At 42.9% G+C, this 24188-nt stretch overlaps 1 protein-coding gene and 1 long non-coding RNA gene across 2 annotated transcripts in view; one reads left to right on the plus strand and one right to left on the minus strand.

Moving 5' to 3' along the window:
• Window positions 1-3587: 3587 nt before the first annotated feature.
• DPT (dermatopontin) overlaps window positions 3588-24188 on the minus strand; it is a 34727-nt gene continuing 14126 nt past the window's right edge. Inside the window, exons 3-4 of the mRNA XM_004425069.3 lie at window positions 7288-7395; window positions 3588-3685 (exon numbers count right to left, since the gene is read on the minus strand). Of these exons, the coding sequence (XP_004425126.1) occupies window positions 3619-3685; window positions 7288-7395 (175 nt within the window). The 3' untranslated portion in view covers window positions 3588-3618. The remainder of the gene's footprint in view (window positions 3686-7287; window positions 7396-24188) is intronic.
• On the plus strand, window positions 17485-20958 carry LOC147917732 (uncharacterized). Its single transcript, XR_015548780.1, has 3 exons — window positions 17485-17605; window positions 18392-18463; window positions 20208-20958. It is a non-coding gene; the product is annotated as an uncharacterized LOC147917732 (long non-coding RNA).

Consider the following 24188-nt stretch of genomic DNA (forward strand, 5'->3'; position numbering starts at 1 on the left):
TGGGAGAGTGAGAAGAGAGCCACGCAGGCCGGGAGCCAGATGGAGGACGGATAGAGAGGGAAACCCCTGACTACATGGTGAGCAAGAAAAAACCGTGGAAGAAAGAAATGTTAAGATTTTTTTTTTGAGTTTTTGCATTCACTAATGCTTTTGTGGGCATATATTCTTCTGAAGGAACTGAAAAAAATGTTGCATTCATGTCAAAGTAGTTGATCATAAAGACAATACGTGTGGATGAAGATGCAGGATGGAGAGAGGACTTTCCCAGGCCGTAGTATTGTGTGTGGGGGTAGGAATGAGGGGTGCAGAGAGAGGGGTTGATGAATTCCCACTCTAGATTTCCAGGAGAGCCCAGCTGAAATCTGAGTTCCAGATAGATACAATAAATTGCAATTAATATGCACAAATAGTGGAACGCCTTATGGTGCTGATGTGAGCTACCACGCCCTCCTGAGGGCATCATGACTTCATGTTGGGCATCCCAGACCCCCTTGGCAACATCAGTGCTTCCTGGGGAAGCTTTCCTAAGCCCAGAGATCCTTTTATGCCTTCCTTCATATTATTTCCATTGCCTGAAATGCTACTGCCTCCTTTCCCTACCACCCTCTATTGAAATGCTCCGTGTCCTTGACATGTCAACCTGCAGTGTAATGGCTTGTTTGCTTGTCTGACTCCTTTAGCTTATAATCCTCTGGAATGCAGGAACTGTGCCTAGTACAGTGGTTGGTATATAATAAGAACTTAATTTATTGATTCAATGACTAAACAAATGAATAAACGAATGAGTGAGAGCCAAACTTAAGTCCCACCTCTTTTATGAACTTTTCCTATTATTGACCTATACTATTGTCCAGCTTACCTGAGGAACATTATTTCTGATATATACTAATGATATTCCCATTCCTCTTCCTACTTCTATCGGGTACTTATTATGTGCAAGACACTATGAGATCTCATTTAATCCTTACAACAACTCTGTGATGTTGGCACTATTGTTGTCTCTACTGATAAGGAAATAGTCTCAGGGAAGGTAGGTGACTGGGCCAAGGTCATGCAGCTGGTAAGCGACAGAACCAGGATTTGTGCCCAGACAGTCTCAATCCAGAGCCCACGCTCTTTTCCGCTCACCTCGGAAGTTCTACTCGTCCTTCAGGGCCAAGCACAGACTTGGCTTCTTTAGGAAACTTTCCTGCACCTGTGTCTTCAATGACTATTTTCTCCTCTCCCACTCTTAGACTGTAGGCCCTGTGAGGCTGGAATCACGTCTCTCTTCTTCCCATGTTATGTGGCCCCCAGCTTGTGAAGTTGTTGGGAAAGAGATTCCTGTCCGTACCAGGCAGATGAGGAAACGATGGCTTGGGGATTTGTCTAAAATTACACAGCCACCCTCTGTCAGAGGTTTCCAGCTCTCGTCCCAAGTGTCTTCTCTGGAAGAAAACGCCTTAGCAAAGCCCTTTATAATCAATTTGGGGCAGATGATAGAGTTCACAGAATTCTAGAATGGCACCAGTCCACAATCATTACCTAGATAACTCTCCTCATCGAATGGGGAGGTGGCTCATCAATTCTGTGGAGCAAGTGAGTAGAAAGATTGGGGTAGGGAGAGCACGGAGAGAGAGCTTGCAGTCAGAAGACCAGGGATTTAGCAGCACTCTGACACTTGGTTCTTACTGACTGACATATGATATAAAGTAAAATTACTCAGATTTAAACCAAGTTGATGATGTCCTTACTGTCATTGTCCTTGGCCTGTATGCAAAGAATGGTTTTTCTCTGAGTAAAATCCTCTCCATTTATTCCGCTTGGCACAGGCACTTCTTATTGGATTGCTAGCTTTATTTTCTTTACTTGGGCTCTCTTGCAGTCTCCTGGACTGCTCCTCCCAGCTGCCTGTCTCCAAGTAAAGCAAAACCATAATATGAAAAAGGGCCTCAGAGTTAAGGCATGGGAGGACACCCTTAGCTCTGCCTTCCCCTTCACAAGCTCAGGATCTCGCCGTGGGAAACGCAGCACCACTGGCAGAGATTCACCGTCTTGGCTACCTAGATGGGGTGCATAACGGGGGGCGGGGAGTGTCCCCTGTGGTTTTGCCTGGCTGCCTGCTCTCCTTGGTCCATTGGGAGAGAGAAGGAGGGGAGGGCAGCATAGATCTGAGAACAAAAGTCAGACTGTGTGGATAGAGGAAATAGGGGCTTCCTGTGGTTGAAAATGCATGTGACATATTGGTGTGAGGAGGGCTGAAGGGTGCTGAGGACAAATCAGGCTAGATTTAAGGGCAAAGAAATGAGGTACCACCCTTTGTCCAATCTTTAATGAAAGCATTTAGCACTTCAGGTTTTAATTATTGGACTCCCCACCCATACTCTGTCATTGTCATCATTGCATTCCTGGTGCCTTGCATGGTGCTTGGCACACATCACAGCACTAAACTATGCTGTCTGAACGGATGGATGGATAATCGGCAAGGGGAGAGGTAGAGAGCAAAAACTGACTCTTAACATTTGTGGCATAGTGAATGTTACTATTTTTATTCCTTTTATGATGAAGAGAATACAAAGGGCTGGGGACAGAGACATCACAGGAGGAGGAAAGACAGTGCCACCTCTGCAAAGACACCCCTAAACTACACATAGAAGGGCAGTGGACCCCCAGGGCAGCCTTTCCCATCACAATCCAGGCCCATTGGCCAGTAACTCCCATGGCTACAGGGCACATGCCAGTCTTCCCAGGAGTCCTGGCCATGCCTCCAGGTGCCAGTGACTCAAATCCCTTTTTCCATTTCCCAGAGCAACCTGGCCACTCTCCCCTTCCCCCCAAGTTCCTACTCTGAGTCCCATTCTCTGACCGCTCTTTTCTTTCTTATTTTTGTCTTACTTGAGACTGATTCTCATAGGTTCCTCTGGTTTCTGCACTCATTTTCATTACTGCATATGCCTACAATCTTCTTCCAGTTCAAGAAATTCTTCCAATCCTTAGTCTTTCAGCTCTGCCCCCATTTCCATCTCCCCATTTCACCTCCCAGTATCCTCAGTCCTGGAGCACAGAACTATGCACTTGAGCTTCTAGGCAAGCATGGCTCATGTGGAGGGGGAGGGTGGAAGCATGTCCCCTCAAGATGAAAGGTGTGCTCTTGGTGAGGACCCTGGGTTTCACTTAAACAGACATAGCTGCAGAGAACCTTCATTGCCATCTTCCTCAATTTCTGCCCCTTCCCTCCACTATTCTGAAGCTCTTCACAGATGCTGCTCAGCACTAGGCCTGCTTGCAGCTCATTTGGTAGTAAAAGCAGTAGCAAGACCATGACAGGTGCTCCAGGAGCCAGGTTTTTTTTCAGGCTGTGAGCATGCATGCTGTATATGAGGTGTGCAAGAAAGCCATCGTCAGTCATAGAACACGGTTGCTATGGAACATGTGGAAAGGGAGAAACACGGTTTAACTGTGATTTTATTTTAAGTGGGATACTAGTCAGAAAGCTGGCATTGCAGCTACCAAGCAGCTCAGGGAGCAGGAAAGAGAGCTGCAGAAACTGGTTAGGAGTTCCAGCTGACGATCACACGCGTGGACATCCTCAGGTCTCCTGGCCCCCAGCCCTTCACCCAGATTCGGCACGTGGAAAATCTACACGTTTGCAAATTCGCAGTCATAGTCAGTCATCCGGCACATTATGAACTTCCACTGGCGATCCCTGTGGAGAGAGAGTCAGAAAGCTAACGTCAGTGAGAAGACACCGCAGGAAGGATCACTGCTGAGGGAAAAGCAGTGAACAACCTCTGGAGAATTTAGGAACTGGAGGGACACCCAGTCTCACTCTGGTCTCAGAAGACATCTCGAGGAGGCCTCTCAGAAACTGACAGTAACTGTCTGTGAGGTCACGTGTCCTGGACCCCTCCTCACCCAGTTCAGGTTGTACCTTGGAGGAGACGAACTAGGTTTCCGGCTGTGTGGAAGTCCCGTTCATGACTAGTGGTCAGCTCACCAATGCTTGGTCCCAAAGACTGAGCTGTTAACATATAGGTTAACAGCTTGGAATAAAAGCATTTATTTAACCTTGTCTCCATTTCATTGTAAAGAATCTTCTCTTAAATAGGCCACCCATTTTCTTCATTTATTCTTTTTTACTGAGTACTTACCATGTGCTAGGCTCCATACTGTACACTGTGTTTCCATTCAGAAAACACTCTTACGTGGAAGTGAATTGAGGGGAAACAACGCGAAAACCCCACAAAGTGGAAAAGAAAATGCCTGCCTTTCCTGCATTACAGAAATGGAGCCACATATTTGTTTAAGAGGTCGGGCATGGGTGTGAGAGGACGTAGAATTGCTCAATTTTGAAAAACGTGGTGTGGATGCATTTCAAGGAATGTTTTTTGCTAAGGACAGCCTATGTTCCTTGTTCACCGACTTAACAAAAATCTATTGTGTGCTGACTTTGCATGGCACTCTTCTGGGCTAATGTGGTTTAACAATGATAATGGCAATGATAATGATAATTGTGACTACTGTTTGCTGAGCACCCCCAATATATCCAGCATTGCACTAGATGCTTTACATGCTTTCTCATTTACTTCTCAAACCATTCATTGTTTGGGTGAAGAGGCAGACTCAGAGAAATAAGTGACTTTCTTTAAGATAATTAGGTGGCAGTTTCAGATTCCAAGTGTGTTGAATTTAAATCTTGCTCTTTCTCTTGTGCCACAGCGCCTCCGTAACTAGATACCCGTGACCGCATCAGAGGACATGACTGCCGCATCTTTTGCAAAGTCCGGATAAGGGGCAAACAGAGTGAGTCATTCCATGTATGATCACACAAGTCCTTCAAAGCACAGTGGAGTCCTTTAACCTTGGAATTATTCTCTCTTTTCATTCTGCAAGACCTCTTCCCAGTTCAGTTCATCTTAGACACCAGCACTGACAAATCTCCATCCAGCCTCCCATCTGGAAGGTGGGACTGACCTCGCTCAGTTCTGGGAGATCACTCTTGCCAGCAGCTGTGGTACATGCTGCTCAAACGACCTAAGGCAGGCTTTATAACGCTGTCTGCTGCTCCAGGTTGTTTGTTTAGAATGATTGGGAATAGGGTCCCCCAGTATAAGTCTTTGAGAGCCTCGGTGACCAACTATTTATTAGTATTTATTCCTGCAGTTGTCAACAGAGGACGTGGCTTGTTTTAGATGGAGATTTTAGCAAATTGGTGGCATCAAATTAATTTCATTACTATATGCGACTCTTCTTTATCTGTGTACCAACAGACACAGATAAATAAGATCTTAAGCCAGGCATTCACACAACTCTTTTAAGAAGCTGTTAATTGATTCTGAGCAAAACTTAGACTTGGTCCTAAGAGGACCAAGGGACTCAATCAGGCTCATTCTCTGATTTCCCTCCAGGACAGTGGTTCTCATGCAGGGGCAATTTTTCTTCCCAGGGGGTTTTGAGTTGTCACAATTGTGGGGGAGGGGAGGTTGGTACTGCCATCTAGTGAGTAGGGGTCAGGGATGCTGCTAAACCTCTAGAATGCAGAAGACAGACTCCTGCAACAAAGAATGATCTGGCCCTAGGTGTCAATAGTGCCCAGGTTGGGCAACTCCATTCCAGGAGGAAACCACTATGATTTGCATATGGAAGGAAAGTTCCTGCCCAGTGAGGCCTGTACTGACAACATCTCTCCAAGGCAGTGGCCTCAACGTCTTTCAGCAGAGCCGAAGGAACCCAAGTTGTGGAATTTTAAGCCACTGATTGTTGTGACAGCAGCAAAAGTGCATAAGAATATTCATTTTAAACAAATACGTGACGACATATCCTAGTTTTCCAAGATTTTGGGTTAATCCACATAACTGAAAATTTCCAAACCAACAGGAAGTGGACATTTTAACTGCTAAAATATATTTATTTTGTAGTAATTTTGGATAGTATTCTTTCTTTACTGTATTCTTTCCTGCCTTCTTAAACAGGGAATGCAGAACTAATTTTCTTGCTGGCTTGGAGACATCCTTAGGAATCTCGAGCACCTTGCTATACCATTGTTCAGTGGTGCTCTTTGGGGCTACACCCCTCGATAAATGTCACCAGGCTTCCAAGGTCTTTGAGTTCTTAGGTCTTTCCTCTTTCTAAATATATTTTTTGTGTATGTCACATCATTCTGCTATTTCTTCTCACTGGTGAAGCGAGTTTAACTCTAGGTACTATCTTCCCTGTTCATTTTTTAATTTGCTGCTTCTAGAAAATAGGTAACTAAGCTAATTTAAAATGTGTCTAAAAGAAGAATGATTAATGTGTGAGAACTGAGGGGTTTTCCTAAACATAAGAGTTTTTGTTTGTGGAGCCTGCAATATGTGTGTATTGTGCCTTTTCGGAGCTACTTAACGTTTGTTTTATTGTTCTGTTTTTGTTTTTTAAATTTTGTTTTTCAAATGCCATATTAAATAAGTTAACTTCTGTTAGGAGAGATAGCATTTAAAACATAAATGTACACAAAAGATAAGTCACACTCAATTTCATCACAGTCGGTTATTTAATGAGTTAATGTAAATTTTGTTCTGTTTGCAAAACATTTATTGGTAACTTTTCAGGAGTTTATTTGCTGTGTAAAGTGATTGTCACCTGGCTAAAAGCAGGTCAAATCAACCTTTTAACACCTGAATTTACCCACACCTCTCTCTATTAGTAGAGAAAAGAATTCTTATTTTCTTCCTATTGTTTTGTTTTGATGTATTTGTGGTAGGATTGGGGAGCTGATTGTGAGAGAAAGGAGATGAAAACAGTTAGTGCTGGTTTTCCTTTAGGTTATTTAAATTCTCCTCTTTCATTTCTAAGTATGGTTGGTAAGTTTTCTGTGTTTCTTCTCTTCAGTCCCCTCCCCTTCTCCTCCCTCTCCCTTCCCACCGCCCAAGTGGGGGTCATATAGAGAAACGGCACTGAAGGGGGTCCAGTTTGACAGTGGGTACTCCTTCAACCATCTTTGTCCTTTCTCCCCAATGTTTGGTAAGAAAAAGTGCCCTTTGAAATTGAGTGAAGGAAGAGTTTAGAACATCACGCGATACCAAGATGAGGGGATCCTGCTCAGAGCAGGCTGGAATCCATCCTCATCTACAAGGGTGAGCTGCCCCAAGAAATGAGTTTAAGAGAGTAGTTCAATTCCCATTGCCTTCCATCGTCCAGTCTAGTTAATCCTAGACCAGCCAAGAAAGTACAATAGAGAAAACTCCAGGTTGAAATTCCTGCAGACATAATCCTTGCATGGAGCTAGTGCCTGGCGCCTCTAACACGTAGCCCCTGGGGAAGGCTCACCTTTCCACTGCAGAGAAAGTGGTTGCTGCTCCTCGCATATAGTAATCATAATTGTAGGAAATCATGTCCATTTCCTCACCATAGTGGCCTGGATATTCTGTTGTCAGCCTATGTGAGAAGAACAGAAGGTTAGAGGAAAAGATAAAGCACACTGTTATTGCTAGGGACAAACAGGAGACATGCTATAAAGAAAAGATGGAGTTTGAACATTGTGGGAGACCCAAACCAGAGTTAGATGGCCTCCACCAGACCATTCTAGGCTGTGAAAAGATGGACAGCTTCCTCCCACTTCTCATCCTCCTTCTTCTTGCCATTAAACTATACTCTGAAAAAGATGTAGATAACTCCCCAGGACTTGAGGAAATATTGATTAGTATCAGTATTAGTCCATTTCATTCAAGTCAACTAGATCCATGTTTTCAAACTGTGGATTGTGACTCATTAGTGGAGAAAAAGAAGAGAGAGAAGAAAAATTAGAATATAAAATATCAGAGAATGCATTGTACACACTAAAGTTCTTGTGTATGTGTGTAAAAACTTCATTACAAATATATGTGTGTATATATAATGTATGCGTTATGTGATAGTTTAATATGTATTTCTTACTGTGAGTCACGATCAAAAAAGTGTCTGAAAAATATTAAAGTAAAATTTAAGCTCCACAAAGGTAGTCTTTGCCTTTTTCACCATTGTTTCTCTGGCACCTAAAACAGTGAATACATGGTAAGTATTCACTGATAAATAAACGGCCTTGGGAGAGTCACTTAATCTCAGTTTCCTGGTCTACAGAAGAAAGAAAACTACCTTAGAGGTTTGCCATTGGGACTAATACAAATATGTGTGATATACTAGTATATGGTAGGAGTTGAATCATTAGGAACAATTTTGTTTCTTCTTCACCCTTTTCCTTTTTCTTCTTTCTCCTCCAAGATTAAGTCATTCCCAGGCCTCTCTATGAGCAGGTTCGTTGTGCTCCACCTTGGAATAAATCTAGAATCTCCTGGTTCTCATAAAGTTTTTACCATTGGAGATCTTCAGGACCAAAATAGTCGTTTCAGTATGAAATGGGTCCCCCAAAGTCTTTATCTGCATCCCCAAGTCTGCTTGGGGAACAACCAGTTAGTGAGTGTTAGTAATTTCATCTGATTTGGGTTCACAAGGTCGTCACATGTTGAGGACAGAAAGATCTTCCCCTATGTAGACTTAATATTGCAAGAATTGTCATGAAATCTTGAAAAGACTGGTTTATAAACTGGAAGATCTCCTAGGAGGATCTCAGTGCTTAGCTGCAGCAAGATCAACGTTAGCTCAAGATGCTGTCAGTTTAGCACGATGTTAGCGTAATGTTAGCTCTAACGCCAGAGCACTAAAACCACACTCTGTTGGTTTATAATCATTCCTTCTCCCACACTGTGCAGTTGTCTTTGTTCTCGGATTTTTTCTCTTCTCAAGACATAATTATGCTCTATCAGGACGCCAAGCCCAACCCAGAGTGGGTTACATGTGTTTCTGATTAACATGTTCACGAAGGGAAATAAGGCTCTGCTAATTCAGAAATCTATTTTGTGCTTCTAAAGAGTCCCAGAACAAGGACTTCCTCTTTCTAAGGAAAATGTTAAGTGACTCATAAATGGACCTAATAGACACGAGGATTCTAACAAGCACTAGGCTAAAGTTTACCCAAAGAAAGAGGAATCTGTTGAGAATGTGAATAATGCAAATTAGGATTAAAAGAGATGGGGTAGGAGGTGTTTTCCTTACTTGAGGGAACACAAAATATTTTCCAGAACTTTTGAGGTTCTCTTTGGAACAACGTATAAAAGGTAATTGCCAAACCTTTTTATATGTGCTAAGGCAGACTTTACATATGGCAGTACTGCATGAGGCTAAATCCAATTGCTGAAACTATTTGGAAATAATCAAGCTAGATTTTTATTTTTCAAGTTCTTACTGATCTGCCTCAGATTACTTGAATAGTTAAATGCATTTGGAATAAAGTGGGAAAGAGAGGTTTGCATTTTTTTCCCTTAAAAACATCACGAAATTTTAAGCTTCCAAGGGGGAAAAGGTTATACAATGCTTTCTTTAACTAGCATTCTCTATTGCTTCATTTTTGGTAGTGACCAGATATATGCCCCCTACTCAACTAGACAGTTTGTCTGGGAAGCCTCTCTGTGGGGGACTGCTATCCACTGAATTTCTAGAACTCTCTGAAGAAGGTGTGGTGCATGCTCATTGGTACATTACCATCTTGGTCCTAGCCGTATTTTTGTTTAACTTGATGTTTGGTTGTTGTTGTTGTTTTCTTTTGTTTTTGTTATAAAACCATGAGAGCAAGCTTAGACTATCTTACAGAACCTTGGACTAAGGGGGCTAGGGAAGCAGTTTGGATATTGATGGAAATGATTATCCCTACTTTATAAATTAGAAATACAGAGGGAGAAATGGCCCCAATCATTAGTAGAAAGTGAGCCTCCCAAACACCATCCACAGAGGGAACTGCTGTTTCAAGATGATCCAGGAGTCTGAATTTTAGCACCAAATAGATTTATCTCCATTTAGTTCTTGATAACATCATGCACACACAATATATCCTAATAAATGAAAGCCCCAGTAATATCTCCTCAGAGAGAAAAATAGAATTTAAACTTTCAGAACTAGACACTGAGACAAGGGCATAGGGACTTGTCAGGAAATTAAAAGAGGCTACAAGGAAGCAGAAGATCAGGGTCTCGTAAGCTGTGGCATTGGGCTTCCTGAGGGAGGGTGGGGAAGAGGTCACTGTGGTTCCAGCTTCCTTGTGAATTACCAGGTCACTTCAGGCAGCTTTTTGGCAAAGCACGCTTCATACTGAGCATTGCCATACATTCCTAAATCAATTAAAACAGTCAACAAGCCTTCAGCGTGGCGAGAAGAAGGGAAGGGCCGGTCCGAAAGGTGCCTGTATTCGATTTACTGAAATGAGTCTATTATTGAAGCCCTTGTATCGGGAGCCTTATATTCCTCCTTACAAAGAACTATTCGTGTGTGTGTGTCTGTGTCTGTGTGTGTGTGTGTGTGTTCCTCCTATCACTTTTGGATGAGTGACTATTGGGGTACAATTTCTCCCTTCACAATACTTTTTCTACCATCTCTAAACAAGACAAGACAGACCGAGAGTTGTTCCAAAGCTAAATGAGAAGTTGGTAACACAGAACCACCTGTACAATTTCTTGTGTTAGATGAAGTCGAATGAGATGGAAAGAAATTAAGTAATATCTTAGCTATGTGCTGAAGAAAACCCATTCAAACTGAAGAGATTTTGAAGATTGATACAGGATCTTCTCATCGAAGATTCTGAAAGCACTGAAATTATTGACAGATCCAACTAGATTCAATAAACGATTGCTAACCAATACATTACCCTAGACTGAGCTGCAGCTGATGGACATCATGGCTCCTTTGCTATGAGAATAGGACATATCACAGAGCTTAGCCCAGATATGTGTTTTCACACTCATTTTAAAAAGGGGAGTAGAGACACAATTTAGTTAGATAAAGAGGTAATTTTACTTATTGTCAGAGGTGTGGTTGGGGACTGATTCAGTTTTTAATGGTTAAAGGAAAGGGTTTTGAATCTATTCCTGAACAGAAAGTGTGAAAATCCACCTCTATTATTGATTACTGCATGGTTGAACCTAAGGTCAAACTTCATAGCACTAGGATCTGTTTGTTACATGTCTGATCTGCCTGCAGTCAGGACCACTGGATTATTTAGAGTCATCCTGGAGGCTCCACTTTCAGATCATGTGCACCACTGGTGTGCACACAAACAAATGGGGCCTTGTCCCATGGCCCCAAGTCAGCAAATGTCACAATCTCAACCTTGTCCCACTTTGTAGGATACCAGAAAAGTATACGCCACAGACTCCCTACTATAAAAACTGGAAGAAAAACCCAGTATTTATATATTAAAAAATCAGAATGTGGTATCTGAGGAAGCCATACTCAAGCTTTTTTCAAAATAAAAGTAAACTGAGAATATTTCTGATCCATTCTTTAGAGCTCAGCCCATGCTTAAACAATATTTTAGAGAAGGTTTTTCGGGTCAACCCAATCTCGAATTCCTGTTTTTGCTCCTATTTTCTCCATTACCCAATCAGTAACTTATTTTATTTTTTTATTTTTTTTTCTAATTTTTTTTTTGTTTATTGCAGTAACATTGGTTTATAACATTGTATAAATTTCAGGTGTACATCATTATACTTCTATTTCTGCATAGATCACATCATGTTCACCACCCAAATACTAATTACAATCCATCACCACACACATATGCCGAATTATCCCTGTCACCCTCCTCCCTCCCCCCTTCCCCTCTGGTAACCACCAATCCAATCTCTGTCTCTATGTGTTTGTTTATTGTTGTTATTATCTACTACTTAATGAAGGAAATCATATGGTATTTGACCTTCTCCCTCCGACTTATTTCACTTTGCATAATACCCTCAGTGTCCATCCATATTGTCACAAATGGCTGGATTTCATCGTTTCTTATGGCTGAGTAGTATTCCATTGTGTATATATACCACATCTTCTTTATCCATTCGTCCCTTGATGGGCACTTAGGTTGCTTCCAAGTCTTGGCTATTGTGAATAACGCTGCAATGAACACAGGGGTGCATGTATCTTTACGCATTGGTGTTTTCAAGTTCTTTGGATAAATACCCAACAGTGGAATAGCTGGATCATATGGTAGTTCTATCCTTGATTTTTTGAGGAATCTCCATACTGTTTTCCATAGTGGTTGCACCAGTTTGCACTCCCACCAGCAGTGTATGAGAGTTCCCTTCTCTCCACATCCTCTCCAACACATGCTGTTTCCTGTCTTGTTAATTATAGCCATTCTGACAGGCGTGAGGTGATATCTCATTGTAGTTTTGATTTGCATTTCCCTGATAGTTAATGATTTTGAACATCTTTTCATGTGTCTGTTGGCCATCTATATATCTTCTTTGGAGAAATGTCTGTTCATGTCATTTGCCCATTTTTTAATTGGGTTGTTAGTTTTTTTGTTGTTGAGATGCATCAGTTCTTTATATATTTTGGAGATTAAGCCCTTATCAGATGTATGGTTTGCAAATATCTTCTCCCAATTGTTAGGTTGTCTTTTCATTTCGTTGATGGTTTCCTTTGCTGTGCAGAAGCTTTTTAGTTTGATGTAGTCCCATTTGTTTATTTTTTCTATTGTTTCTCTCGCCCAGTCAGACATGGTGCTTGAAAATATGTTGCTAAGACTGAAGTTGAAGAGCATATTGCCTATGTTTTCTTCTAGAAGTTTCATAGTTTCAGGTCTTACATTCAAGTCTTTAATCCATTTGGAGTTAATTTTTGTGTATGGTGTAAGGTAAGGGTCTACTTTCATTTTTTTGCATGTGGCTATCCAGTTTTCCCAGCACCATTTGCTGAAGAGACTTTCTTTTCCCCATTGTATGTTCTTGGCTCCTTTGTCAAAGATTGGCTGTCCATAGATGTGTGTGTTTATTTCTGGGCTTTCAATTCTATTCCATTGATCTGTGTGTCTGTTTTTGTGCCAGTACCATGCTGTTTTGGTTACTATAGCTTTGTAGTATATTTTGAAATCAGGGAGTGTGATACCTCCAGCTTTGTTCTTTTTTCTTGGGATTCCTTTAGGTATTCGGGGTCTTTTGTTGTTCCATATAAATTTTAGGATTCTTTGGTCTATTTCTGTGAAAAATGTTGTTGGAACTTTGATAGGGATTGCATTGAATCTATAGATTGCTTTAGGAAGTATGGACATCTTAACTATGTTAATTCTTCCAATCCAAGAGCACGGAATATCTTTCCATTTCTTTGTGTCTTCTTCAATTTCTTTCAGCAACGTTTTATAGTTTTCGGTGTACAGATCTTTCACCTCTTTGGCTAAGTTTATTCCTAGGTATTTCATTCTTTTTGTTGCAATTGTAAATGGGATGGTATTCTTAATTTCTCTTTCTGCTACTTCGTTGTTAGTGTACAGAAATGCAACTGATTTTTGTATGTTGATTTTGTATCCTGCAACTTTACCATATTCGTTTATTACTTCTAAGAGTTTTTCCAATTTGGATCCCTTTTATTTCTTTCTCTTGCCTGATTGCTCTGGCTAGGACTTCCAGTATTATGTTAAATAGGGGTGGTGAGAGTGGGCATCCTTCTCTGGTTCCTGTTCTTAGAGGGATAGCTTTCAGTTTTTCACCATTGAGGATGATATTAGCTGTGGGTTTCTCATATATGGTCTTTATTATGTTGAGATACTTTCCTTCTATACCCATTTTATTCAGAGCTTTTATCATAAATGGATGCTGTATCTTGTCAAATGCTTTCTCTGCATCTATTGAGATGATCATGTGATTTTTATTCTTCATTTTATTAATGTGGTGTATTACGTTGATTGATTTGCGAATGTTAAACCATCCCTGCATCCCTGGAATAAATCCCACTTGAGCATGGTGTATAATCTTTTTAATGTATTGTTGTATGCGATTTGCTAGTATTTTGTTGAGGATTTTTGCATCGATGTTCATCAGTGATATTGGCCTGTAATTTTCTTTTTTTGTGTTGTCCTTGTCTGGTTTTGGTATCAGGGTAATGTCAGCTTCGTAGAATGAGTTAGGGAGCTTCCCCCCTCCTCAATTTTTTGGAAGAGTTTGAGAAGAATAGGTATTAAGTCTTCTTTGAATGTTTGGTAGAATTCACCAGGGAAGCCGTCTGGTCCTGGACTTTTATTTTTGGGGAGGTTTGTGATTACTGTTTCGATCTCCTTACTGGTGATTGGTCTATTCAAATTCTCTACTTCTTCTTGATCCAGTTTTGGAAGGTTGTATGATTCTAAGAATTTATCCGTTTCTTCCAGATTGTCGAATTGGTTGGCATATAGTTTTTCGTAGTATTCTCTTATAATCTTTTGTATTTCTGAGGTGTCGGTTGTAATCTCTCCTCTTTCATTTCTGACTTTACTTATTTGTGCCTTCTCTCTTTTTTTCTTGGTGAGTCTAGCTAAAGGTTTGTCAATTTTATCTTTTCAAAGAACCAGCTCTTGGTTTTATTAATTTTTTCTATTGTTTTTTTGGTCTCTACTTCATTTATTTCTGCTCTGATTTTTATTATTTCCCTTCTTCTACTGATTTTGGGCTTTGTTTGTTCTTCTTTTTCCAGTTCCTTTAGGTGCCTTGTTAGATTGTTTATTTGAGATTTTTCCTGTTTGTTGAGATAGGCCTGTATTGCTATAAACTTCCCTCTTAGAACCGCTTTTGCTGTATCCCATAAATTCTGGCATGTCGTATTTTCATTTTCGTTTGTCTCCAGGTATTTTTTGATTTCTTCTTTGATTTCTTCATTGACCCAGTCGCTGTTCAGTAGCATTTTGTTTAATCTCCACGTATTTGTGGCTTTTCTGATTTTTTTCCTATAGTTGATTTCTAGTTTCATACCGTTGTGGTCAGAAAAGATGCTTGGTATTATTTCAATCTTCTTAAATTTATGGAGACTTGTTTTGTGGCCTAATATGTGATCAGTCCTGGAGAATGTTCCATGTGCATTTGAAAAGAACGTGTATTCTTCGATTTTTGGATGGAATGCTCTGTATATATCTACTAGGTCCATCTGTTCTAGTGTGTCGTTTAAGGCCAATGTTTCCTTATTGATCTTCTGTTTGGATGATCTATCCATTGGTGTAAGTGGAGTGTTCAAGTCCCCTACTGTTATTGTGTTACTGTCTATTTCTGTTTTTATGTCTGTTAATAATTGCTTTATATATTTAGGTGCACCTACATTGGGTGCGTAGATATTTACAAGTGTTATAGCCTCTTGTTGGATTGTTGCCTTGATCATTATGTAATGCCCTTGTCTCTTTTTACAGTTTTTGTTTTAAAGTCTATTTTGTCTGATATGAGTACTGCTACCCCAGCTTTCTTTTCATTGCCATTTGCGTGGAGTATCTTTTTCCATCCCTTCACTTTCAGTTTGTGAGTGTCTTTAGGTCTGAAGTGTGTCTCTTGTATGCAGCATATATAGGGGTCTTGTTTTTTTATCCCGTCAGCCACCCTATGCCTTTTAATTGGAGCATTTAGTCCATTGACGTTTAAAGTAGCTGTTGGTAAGTATGTACTTACTGCCATTTTTTAACTTTTTTTTTTTCTCAGTGTTTTAGTAGTCCTTCTCTGTTCCTTTCTTCTTCTATACAGAATTGATGGTCTCTTTAGTTTGACCTCTGTCTGAAAGCTCTACTCTTTAATTCCCCTCCTCCCTCCTTTAGCGCTTTTGATATCATATCTAACCTCTTTTTTGTGCTTTTGTATCCATTACGTTATTATCGTGGAAATAGATAATTTTTCCTATTTGTGGTCTTCTCTTTTCCCCTTAAATCAGTCCCTTTAACATTTCTTGTAGCACTGGTTTCTTGTTAACAAACTCCTTTAATTTTTGCTTGTCTGGGAAATTTTTGATCTCTTCTTCCATTTTGAATGATAACCTTGCTGGATAGAGTATTCTTGGCTGTAAGTTTTTTCCTTTTAGCACTTCAAATATATCGTGTCACTCTCTTCTAGCCTGTAAGGTTTCTGCTGAGAAGTCAGCTGATAGCCTTATGGGGTTTCCTTTGTATGTAACTTGACTTTCTCTTGCGGCTTTTAGGATTCTCTCTTTACCTTTAATTCTGCACATTTTGATTATGATGTGTCTTGGTGTGGGCCTCTTTGGGTTTATCTTGTTTGGGGCTCTCTGTGCTTCCTGTACCTGGATGTCTGTTACCTTCCTTAGGTTAGGGAAGTTTTCATCTATTATTTCTTGAAATAGATTCTCTGCCCCTTTGTCTCACTCTTCTCCTTCCAGGACACCTATAACACGGATGTTAGTGTGCTTGATGTTGTCCCAGAGGTCCCTTAGACTGTCCTCACTCTTTTTAATTCTTTTCTCTTTTACCTGTTCAGCTTGGGTAATTTCTTCTAGTCTTTCGTCCAGCTCACAGATCCGTTCTTCTGTATCCTCTACTCTTCTTTTGAGTCCCTCTAGTGAATTTTTCATTTCCAGTATTGTATTCTTCATTTCTGATTGGTTCTTTTTTATATCTTCCATTTCTTTGTTGACATTCTCACTGAGTTCATCTATTCTTCTCCCCAGATCAGTGAGCATCCTTAACACTCTTAGTTTGAACTCTCTGTTGGGTACGTTGCTCATTTCTGTTTCACTTAGTTCATTTTCTGGCGTTTTGTCCTGTTCTCTTACTTGGAATGTATTCTTTTGCCTCCTCATTTTGCCTCTTTCCCTGTGCTTGTGTCTACGTATTAAGTAGGTCAGCTACGTCTCCTGCTCTTGGATAGTTGATCTTATATAAGTTATGCCTTAGGAGGCTTCCAGTGTGCTTCCCTCAGTTCTCAATGTTCCAGGGGTGACCCCTATGTGGGCTACATGTGTCCTTCTGTTGTGGCCTGTTTGCTCTCCCTGTAGGTGCCCAGGGAGGCCGAGTTATGCTCCTGGCCAGCTGTTGTAATGCTCAGCTGCTTGTAGTTGTTGTGGGCCCTTCAGGCTCTTTATCAGGTGTGGGGAGCCCCAGCACAGTTGGCTGCAAGTTCTCATACCACATTTGTGTTGCAGTATTTCTTTTAAGTGAGTAGGCCCCCAGCGTGGCAGGTTGTTAGGCTCAGGGCCTTACAATTGCTATAAGCCTCTAGCCTATTAGGTCTCTTGTCAGCTCTCTGAGGATTGCAGCTGGGTGGGGCTGGCCCCAGGCAGGGGAGCACCCAATTGTTTCAGGCTTTGGAAGGTGGGGCAAACCCCCTATGTGGGTCTTTGAGAAGCACAAGTCTTCTGCAGCTGACAAGCCCTGCCACCCACAGGTCCACACACACAGTCAACACAGTCCTGCCCCGTGTGCTCGTCCCGACCTCCCGAAGCGGACCCAGTCTCTCCACGGCGTGAGCCCCACACACTCCGCCACAGCCCCACACTCTCCACCTGCTCCTGTGCACACCCTGCCCCGCTCAAGTCGGCTCAGTTGCCAGGCTGCAGAGAATCCAGTCACCAATCTATGCAGGCCCACAAGTTGCCTGAGGGCTTGTTGTTGGGTGGGGCTAGTCTCTAGGGTGGGCTGCCTGCCCTGGCTGAGCTGGATTAAATCCGTGCTGTAGCGGGTGGGACAGACCCTGGGCTAGCAGACCTCAGGGAGAACTCCAATGGCGTCTGTGTCAGCATGCTCACACCAGGCCACAACAATGGCCGCCGCCAATGTCCCAGTCCCTGGAGAGGTCTCGCCTCTCACCGAGATGCACTCAGGGCCTTTTAGGTGAGTCTCTTGTCACCAAAGCACTGTGCACCTTTCTTTCTGGTGATTTTAGGATGCTTTGTGAAACGGGTGAGTTTGTGCGTGGGCCCTTTAAGAGCCAGTTTTAGTTTCTTTGTGAACCGGGTTTTCTGGGGGTGCTCCCCAGTGTTTTAGTAGCAGGCACAGTCAGATATTATGCCGCTGGTCTCGATTGTGCTGGGTCCACAAAATGCCCACAGCGGGGGCGCTCCCCGGCTCAGGGCCCCGCGCCTCCAGGGAGGCTGCATACCTGTGGGCTGCTCCCGGAGGCCGTGAAGCTGGCGGCTTGTGAACGCGGCGTTTTTCCTCTCCAGAAGGGAGTCTCTGCCTCTTCCACCTCAGTTAGGATTGTCCGTTGTTGCAGGAGTTCCTCTTATCCAGTTTTCAGTTCTGTCTCAGGGGTAATTTTTCCACGAGTAGTTGTAAATTGGCTGTGTCCGCGGGAGGAGGTGAGTTCCGATTCTGCTTATTCCGCCATCTTGACTTCCTCCTCAGTATCTTATTTTAAATATCCTATTCTGACGTCCTATTACTTCTTGGCACCAAATATTTAGTCTTTGATTAAAAAAATAGAATACCATGGCATCTTGTTTCATGAGGATGACCAATACAGACCCTTGAGGGGTCATTGGTACATGGCAGCATATACACTGTTATGATCTAGTTCAGTATGGAACATAGAGAAGAAATTTAACATTTGTAGAATTGACATGTTGAGGTTGGCCTACATTCTACAGCCAGCTAAAAGAAGATGTCTCTTTTTGACAGACAAATCATTGAGAAGTGTCTTCATTCAACAGAATCTGTTGTGATCAATCCTCTTACATACTGCTTTTCCAGGTAAGCAACAAGGTATGAAAATATTTCACGTTAGATACTTTGTCAACGGCCTGGTATCCCCAATAGGTGCTGCATCAGAACCTGTTTGAAATATTTTTGCAAAGATGAAAAAAATAAAACCCAAATGCAGTTGTGCATAAAGGAAAGCATCCACAAAGAAACAGCCCCCCTGGCTTCTTTACCAAAAAACTGCAGAAACTGGCCAAGAGGGGCTGAATGACCAGGACCTCTGCCGTCACCAAAATGCCTTCGCCACGGAGAGACCCTGAACCCTGGGGGTGTGAGAAAGAATGTCAAATGTCCATACCTGTCCTCTTGTGGCATTTTGGAGAGTTACATTTCAAACAGTTCAAATATGTATCACAACACAGGCGAACACAGTTCCAGAGATATCTGCAGCTTAGATTAGAAGAGGAAAGTCCCTGAGTATTTTCCAGATCTTTTGGAACTGAGTTTCTAGGTCATTGTCCAAGCCCCACCTGGTCAGCAAGCACATCTGATTTGACTCATCAGCCACATTACATCATGGTTGCCCTGGTCCTGCACGTTGGTGGGGACAACTCCACCTCCAGCATCCCTCTTCCAGCTAAAATCACACTTTCTTTCCTGTTTTCATTACTAAGTGCCTACTGTGTTGTTACCTGATACTTCCCCCACACAGGTCTTGTTTCCTCATCTTGATTGAGAGAGCTCAGTGCTGCACAGAAAGCATGGGATTTGGGGGCTGCTAGACTTGTTTGAACCAAGTTTGGAACTTTGAACAAGTCACAATTCTGCGCCTCAATTCCCTTATTTGTGTAATAGTATCGTAATTTCTGTGTATGAGAAGTAAATGAGCTAACACAGGAGCACAGGGTAAGTGCTCAATAAATAAAAGTTATCATCATCGTGATCATCATTAGGAACTGAATCAAAGTCTATGAATTGTACTTATATACCCATTCACATTCACTGACTGATTAAATGAATTAATGAAAGGAGGGGTGAATGATTGTCTCTAGAATCCAGTAAAGGGGAGCAGACTAGATAGAACGAAGCAACAAATTTGGTCTGCAATTGTGAGGTTTACTTTGTTCTAAGTACCTAGTAGGGCCTGGCCTTGGGTTAGCCAATACTTACTAGACAACCAGCCACCCCTCTGAAATTTCTGCTTTTGAAGTTTGAGCACAGGGAGGGAGGCATCACCAATATGCAGGCAGCAAATTCATTCCTCAATTGTAAATATGGCACAGTAATTGCGACAGCCACTCTGATTGATGAAAGGTACGATTGATTTCCTTCAAACTCAGAGGGGCTGTTGTCCCCCAAAACGAATCCTTCGTGCATCACGCAGTGCAAGGCAATGGTTGTTCGTAGGGCACAGACGCATCTAAACTCAATGCAAGCTGCTTTAAAATGTCACATTCAGTCCTATTTTCTCAAAGTGTGGGCATCTCTTTCTCTATAAGAACACCTTCCAGCTTGCTCAGAGGAATGGGAGTAGAAGGTGCCCTTCTCTGGGAGCAGAGCTGCCCTAGCGTCTGAGCAGGGGTGTGGGTGACAGACGCCATAATGGAGGTGTCTATGAGGTCATTCTTGTCCCTGCCATGATTTCATGGGGACCGGTCATGCAAACACTACCCATCTTGTATTAAAATCTGAACAATGAGAGTAGGAGTTAAAGATTAGCTTTGATTAAGTGATTTGGGGTGGAGAGTGGTGAAGAATGTTCTGATTAACTGATTTTGTTGTTGTTGTTGACTAGAGCTATCTAGGAATTAAGAAAAACCATTCTCTGGCTTATGCCTTGAGCCTAAGGGAGAGAGGAGCTAGGCCATGGAGAAGGCAACGTCTGAGAGTCATGGAATCTCAAGGTTGAAGGAGAACTGAAAGGTCATCTATGTTGATTTTGAGAAAGGACATTATTTTTTCGGTCAAAACATATCATACGATGAGCCTCATGAAAGGCCGCAGATCTGAGAAGAACCATTGAGGAAAGGAAATAGATACTGAGTTCAAAGCCATCAGTTCCTGGGACCCATGGTCCATGCCTGGACAGCCTCAGCACGCTGACGGGGGCAGCCTGGCACACGGCACGCAGCAGCTGGAGCTGTTGGGAACCTGGGAATTATTACAAACAGTCTCTGAAGGGTTGCGGCTTCTACAGCGACATGTGTTTGTGGTTTGCAGACGGCTGGACTAAGAATTCGAATTCTCATATATAAATAAATATATGTAAAATTTACATACGCATCCAATCCAGTGGGGGCCATTTAGTGAAAGCATGTCGGCATCTATTAGGAATTCACTTTCTTGCCAGAGCTCGGAGACGCTATGAAATCTAAAGAGAAACTGCACAGACTGAAATGAGAATAGCACCTTGGTTCCCACCAAACAAATAAATCTTGCACTCATTTGGGAGTTGGTTGGATGATCTGTTTTTTCCTGCACAGAGTGGTGCTATTTCTGAATCACTAAATGCTTGCAGGAGCAGAGACGATAGACTTAGTTCAGAACAGGGTCGGGATCAGTGCCTCAGAACGGCTTTCAAAGTGGGAAGAGAAAAACGTCCCCACCCACACGCGTCCAGTTCCCTGGGAGGTTATTCAAGCTAGTTAACATGACGTTAAGGGAAGGTTTCCAATAAGAGAGTTATCAGCAGTTTTCACTGTGGGAAGGTGAGAGAAAACAGTTGTCACTCCGAAGGGCTGTTAGAAGGATCAAATGAAATAACGTAAAAGACGTCTTTTTCAACTATAAAACATCATCATATCAATGTCAGGTTTCACCACTGTCGCTGTTGCCGGGAGCCAGCAACATTGAGTTATTCATTTGAGAAATTTATTAACGGGCTACTTTGTGCCAGGCAATATGCTGAGATGCTAAAGAAATAAGACCTAATTTATCCCCTAGAGGCTTCATTCAATTTAGAAAGACATATAATATAACATCATGACTCAGGCAATTTAAAGAAGCCACTAAAATGTCTAGACACACCAGTGGGATGGTGAGTCAGGCACTGCACACCGTGGTGCATAATGCAGTCTCACTCTGCTGCTTCTCAAAGTTTTCGTTTGAAAAAGTACCAATTCCTTTGGCAACCATGGTCACTCTCAGCTCTAACACCATGCCACCAGAAATAGATGCAGCCAAGGGAAGCCTTCCTTAGCGGGACCCGCTTCACAGTTGACTTGCCGTGTCTTTCCGAGTAATTCTCTCCTTTTTACCTGCTCCCTCTTTGGTTCTACTGACCATCAGTGACGTGTCTTGGTGTGGGGTGGAGTGAGGAAGGGTGAGGGTGTGGTGGGGGGTGAGGGTGTGGTGGGGGGTGAGGGTGGGCCAGCCATTGCAGACCAAGGCTAAGGGTAAATTTTGCCATGGGGGACCTGAATGTCTTGGGCAGCTGAAGAAAAGTTGCTCATCTCTGTTTGCCAGTCTTTAAGCTCAGGACTTTGTTCCTACATATACAGCTCCATGTTTATTAAATTCTTAGCGTCTTAACTAAGAATTTAGTGGGCTGCATGGAAGGGAACTTGAAAAAGTCATCTTTAAAGTGTGTGAGAGGAAGGATGTGTAGCACTTGTGAGGAGCAGGAGTGACCTGGAACCAGCCCCCAGGTGACCACTGAAAGTCTGGGACATCATTAGAAAATCAGTAGAATTTGAGACATAAAGACCTGGGGGTCTCTCAGGTCTCAGAATCCAAATAAACAGGATAAGCTTCAAGCAGCTCTGCTCAGGGTGGTGACATAGATCACAGAATCCATAGAACATGGGGACTCTAGAAGATCTAGATATTCTCTCCTTCATTCTACCCTTACCTCCATTCCCCCCACCCCACCTCTGCCCTTTGACAACTTTTCTAAAACCAATGAACCTCGGTTTCTTGCCTGCCTGATCACCAAAAGCCTAAGTCCACTCTCTGTTGTTGTCCTGCTTGGACAGGAGCCAGGGGCTCAGCCGCTGACTGTGAGCATCAGACGAGGCAGGCTCTCCCATTTTTCTTGGCAGGCCTCTGCCTCCTTGTGAAGAGCCCTGCAGCTGCCCCGGTTTCCTCCCCCTCTGCCTGGGGAGGAGTGAGTCAGTACACCCCCAGCGGACCATCCACGTGGACGCCTTCCTGTTCCTCTGCATAAACCACTCCAGGCACAGTTCTGCCTCCTGCTAGGCGATCTGACCCCTGACTGCAGCAACCTTGGGCAGAGCCTCCTTTGAAAGGCCTGTTAGCTGGTGAGGAGGCTGGGTGTCTGTTGCAGCTAGGGGGGTGAAGGGGATTCTGCTTCAAGACAGGCCGGCTCTGTGCGATCAATGTCAGTGGCAATACCAGTCCTATACTATCTCATTTAATCCTCACAACAAAACTAGGAAGCAGGCTAAAGTTATTCATTCATTCATTCATTCAACAAATATCATTGAGTGCCTACTACGTGCCTGGCATTATTTAAGGGGCTTAGGAGACATCAATGCGAAGATCTCTGCTTGTGCAGAGCTTACATTCTAAGGCAAAGGTGGGAGGGTGGAGGCAGATTTAAAAAAACCCAAAAACTTTTAATGTAAATGAGTAAATTATATTTTCTGGGCCGCTTCACTGTATTCTGCATGCCCTCCAGAATCATGTATTCGAACATTCATTCAGTAACTACTAAGCACTAAACACTACGTTCCAAGCACTGCACTAGGCGCCGGGCATGCAAAGATCAGTGAGTTCCCCGTATCCTCCAGATGCTCCCCGTTGAGGTGGAGAGAGGAAATCGTACAGGCGTGGTTAAAATGTAGTGTACTGAGTGCTGTAACAGAGGCATCTGTGAAGGGCGGGGGAACAGGGCCCTCACAGCCTGTCCTCCTGCTGCCCCGAGGCTGCCCGTCCTCCTCACTGCAGCCCGCTCTGGGCTGACTTCTCTTTCTCCCACTCTCCTTCCTGAACACGCCCCTCTGGGCCATCTAGTGTACCCCAACCCCGATGTACTCATTTGGAGCCTGACTAAGGGGAAGTCTTGCTAATGTGGTAATGGATTAACAGACTGAGTACTAGTTTGTTTCTTGCTCTTTCAGATAATTTGCTGACATTTTAACAGGATTTTAAAGCCTGGCAACAACGGGAGGTGGATTTCATTGCGGGAGTGCCATTCAGTAAGCAGCGTGGGGAAGGGACGACGGGGAAGGCTGAGCGTCGCAGGTCGCAGTGGCAGGCGCCTACCCACCCTCCCCACTCACTGGGGCCCGATCATCTTTAGAACCTTCATCCTTTCTTTGAAAACAGTTCTGGGCATCTGGATTTCCCTTTGCAAAAGCACCTTTGAAGTCAAGACATTTTTAGGGCTCAAAACAACTCAAAGATCTTTTAGTCCTGGGGGTTTCGACTTGTGATCCAGCACATCCACGAATGGCCTTCAGGGAGTTTGAGGGCTCCTGAGTTTTTGAAAACTTTTGTGTAAACATGCTTAAGTGCATTTTCTTTTTCCTGAAGACAAGGTCTATAGCTTTCATCAGATTCTTAAAAATCTCAGAGGGGCCGGCCCCGTGGCTTAGCGGTTAAGTGCGCGCGCTCCGCTACTGGCGGCCTGGGTTCGGATCCGGGCGCGCACCAACGCACCGCTTCTCCAGCCATGCTGAGGCTACATATCACATACAGCAACTAGAAGGATGTGCAACTATGACATACAACTATCTACTGGGGCTTTGGGGAAAAAAAGGAGGAGGATTGGCAATAGATGTTAGCTCAGAGCCGGTCTTCCTCAGCAAAAAAG

The sequence above is a fragment of the Ceratotherium simum genome, chromosome 2, assembly GCF_057802395.1.
Source record: "Ceratotherium simum simum isolate JZ-2026a chromosome 2, ASM5780239v1, whole genome shotgun sequence".
Taxonomy (NCBI): Eukaryota; Metazoa; Chordata; class Mammalia; order Perissodactyla; family Rhinocerotidae; genus Ceratotherium; species Ceratotherium simum.